Here is a 1978-nt window from a genome sequence, read left to right on the forward strand (position 1 = left end):
ACTAAGAGTTGTTAGATGAAAATTTAATTAAATCAGTTAAATTTTCTAATAATTCTCGGTTATCAACCTCACATAAAAGGCAACTGTGATTGCCCTGAGTTTCCACCTTTAAATATATTGGATAATTATGAATCTTTGATGTGTATCTTTATTCATCCCAAACTCTTCCTTTTATATTCTTGTCCGTTTATTCCATTAATTATATCTATTCTTGTTCTGCACATAATAAGACGTTGTTGAGTGCATGCATGTCTTCGCGGATGTTCTATATGATGCCATGTGTTACTTACTGCATGTTGAATAATATATAATCTTATTCTAGCTATATATCTTGTTTAACGAAAGATTAAACTCATTAATTAGCAAGCTAGAATCTTCAAAGATGCATGTCTCTTGCTCTCTCTCTATATATACGGCACCCTTAACAATATATTCTCACTTATCATAGAAAACCGTTAAGAGTTCGATTTCCACTTTCTACATTCAAGCAATCTTGAGGAAAATCAAAGAGAGAAGAAAACAAAGATAACTTAATTAGCGATGTTTCCAACAACCTCAAAAGCTACGTTCTTGATTTTCATGATTCTAATGCTGAATGCTATGCCACCAATAATCTTAGCATGTGGTCCTTGCACGCAGCCGCATCCATCACCGCCTCACCACCACTACCGCCCAAAACCCCCGCCGCATCACGGGGGAGGAGGAAAACACCCCCCGAAACCGCCGTCATATCCATCACCACCAGTCATCATCATCCCGCCTCCAGTGCAACCCCCTCCAGTAATCATATACCCGCCGCCGCCGACCTCCCCGCCGACTCGAGCGACCTGTCCAATCGACGCGCTGAAGCTAGGGCTGTGCTTGGACGTTGCCGGAGGGATTGTGCATGTGGGAATAGGGAACCCGGTGGAGAATATTTGTTGTCCAGTGATTCAAGGGTTGCTTGATCTTGAAGCGGCGATTTGTCTTTGCACCGTTATTAGGATTAAGCTTCTTAATCTCAACATATTCATCCCTGTTGCTCTTCAGGTTCTTGCAACTTGTGGCATGACTCCTCCTCCTGGTTTTGTTTGTCCACCTCTAAAATAGTTAATTAATTAATTAAGGACTAGCGAATACTACTTTGTAGCTTAATAATTCCATTTTCATACTCTATATAAATTATCATCAAGGTCATATATATGTATGTTTTAAGGTGTTTCAATTTAATTAATTTTGCTGTGCTATATATTAGGGTTTTTCTGATGGGTTCATGTAATAACTAGTTAATACTACCTCTTATCTATCATAAAAGACTTATGGATGTGTAATATATGTTGTTTATTTTAAGCCCAACATAACTCTCATTATCTTTTTCTAAGTGTTTTGTTATGATATATTTATTGGGCTTAATTTGACATAAAAGAAATATGAACAGGCGTTTAAACGGACAAACACATTGTGTTTGGTATATAAAAAATATTAAAAATGTGTACACTAAAATCAGTCACCAATGTATTTATGTATAAAATACATGTGTGATTTAATTTATTTTTAATATGTATTTGTATTTTAGTATATATTTTATACTGATAGCTAACTTTGATAGCTGATTTTAGTATACACTTAGCATAACTTAAAAAATATTATATATCAGTGTTTGTGGTTTTCAAAAATTAGAAGTGTTTTTAAAAGTTTCTAATGATAAATTTTTTAAAATTAATTTATATTTATTAAAATTTAAAAGTTTAATATAATCTCATATATTAATAAATATTTAAATTTATAATTTTTTTATTTTAAAAATTATTTTTACCAAATATAATTTTATTCTTTATGTTTATTAAAAATATTTTTTAGATTGATTTACTAAATATAGATAAGGTACTTTTTTTTAAAAATATATTTTTGAAAAGGCAACTTTTTATAAATTACTTAAAAAAATTATTTTTCAAAATTTAATTTTTATAAATTTTCGAAATGTAAAAACTTTAAAGCT

At 31.4% G+C, this 1978-nt stretch overlaps 1 protein-coding gene across 1 annotated transcript; it reads left to right on the top strand.

The window, feature by feature from the left end:
• The first annotated feature begins 334 nt into the window (after positions 1-334).
• LOC112802924 (uncharacterized) lies at positions 335-1310 on the top strand. The gene has a single exon (XM_025846352.3). It carries the CDS (start codon positions 541-543, stop codon positions 1087-1089), a length of 549 nt encoding a protein of 182 aa, XP_025702137.1. The 5' UTR covers positions 335-540; the 3' UTR covers positions 1090-1310.
• Positions 1311-1978: the final 668 nt, after the last annotated feature.

Source organism: Arachis hypogaea, chromosome 1 (assembly GCF_003086295.3).
Source record: "Arachis hypogaea cultivar Tifrunner chromosome 1, arahy.Tifrunner.gnm2.J5K5, whole genome shotgun sequence".
Lineage (NCBI taxonomy): Eukaryota > Viridiplantae > Streptophyta > Magnoliopsida > Fabales > Fabaceae > Arachis > Arachis hypogaea.

Bases quoted from the DNA above. Each gene is read 5' to 3' on its own strand.
- LOC112802924 (XM_025846352.3), top strand. From the start codon at position 541: ATGTTTCCAACAACCTCAAAAGCTACGTTCTTGATTTTCATGATTCTA.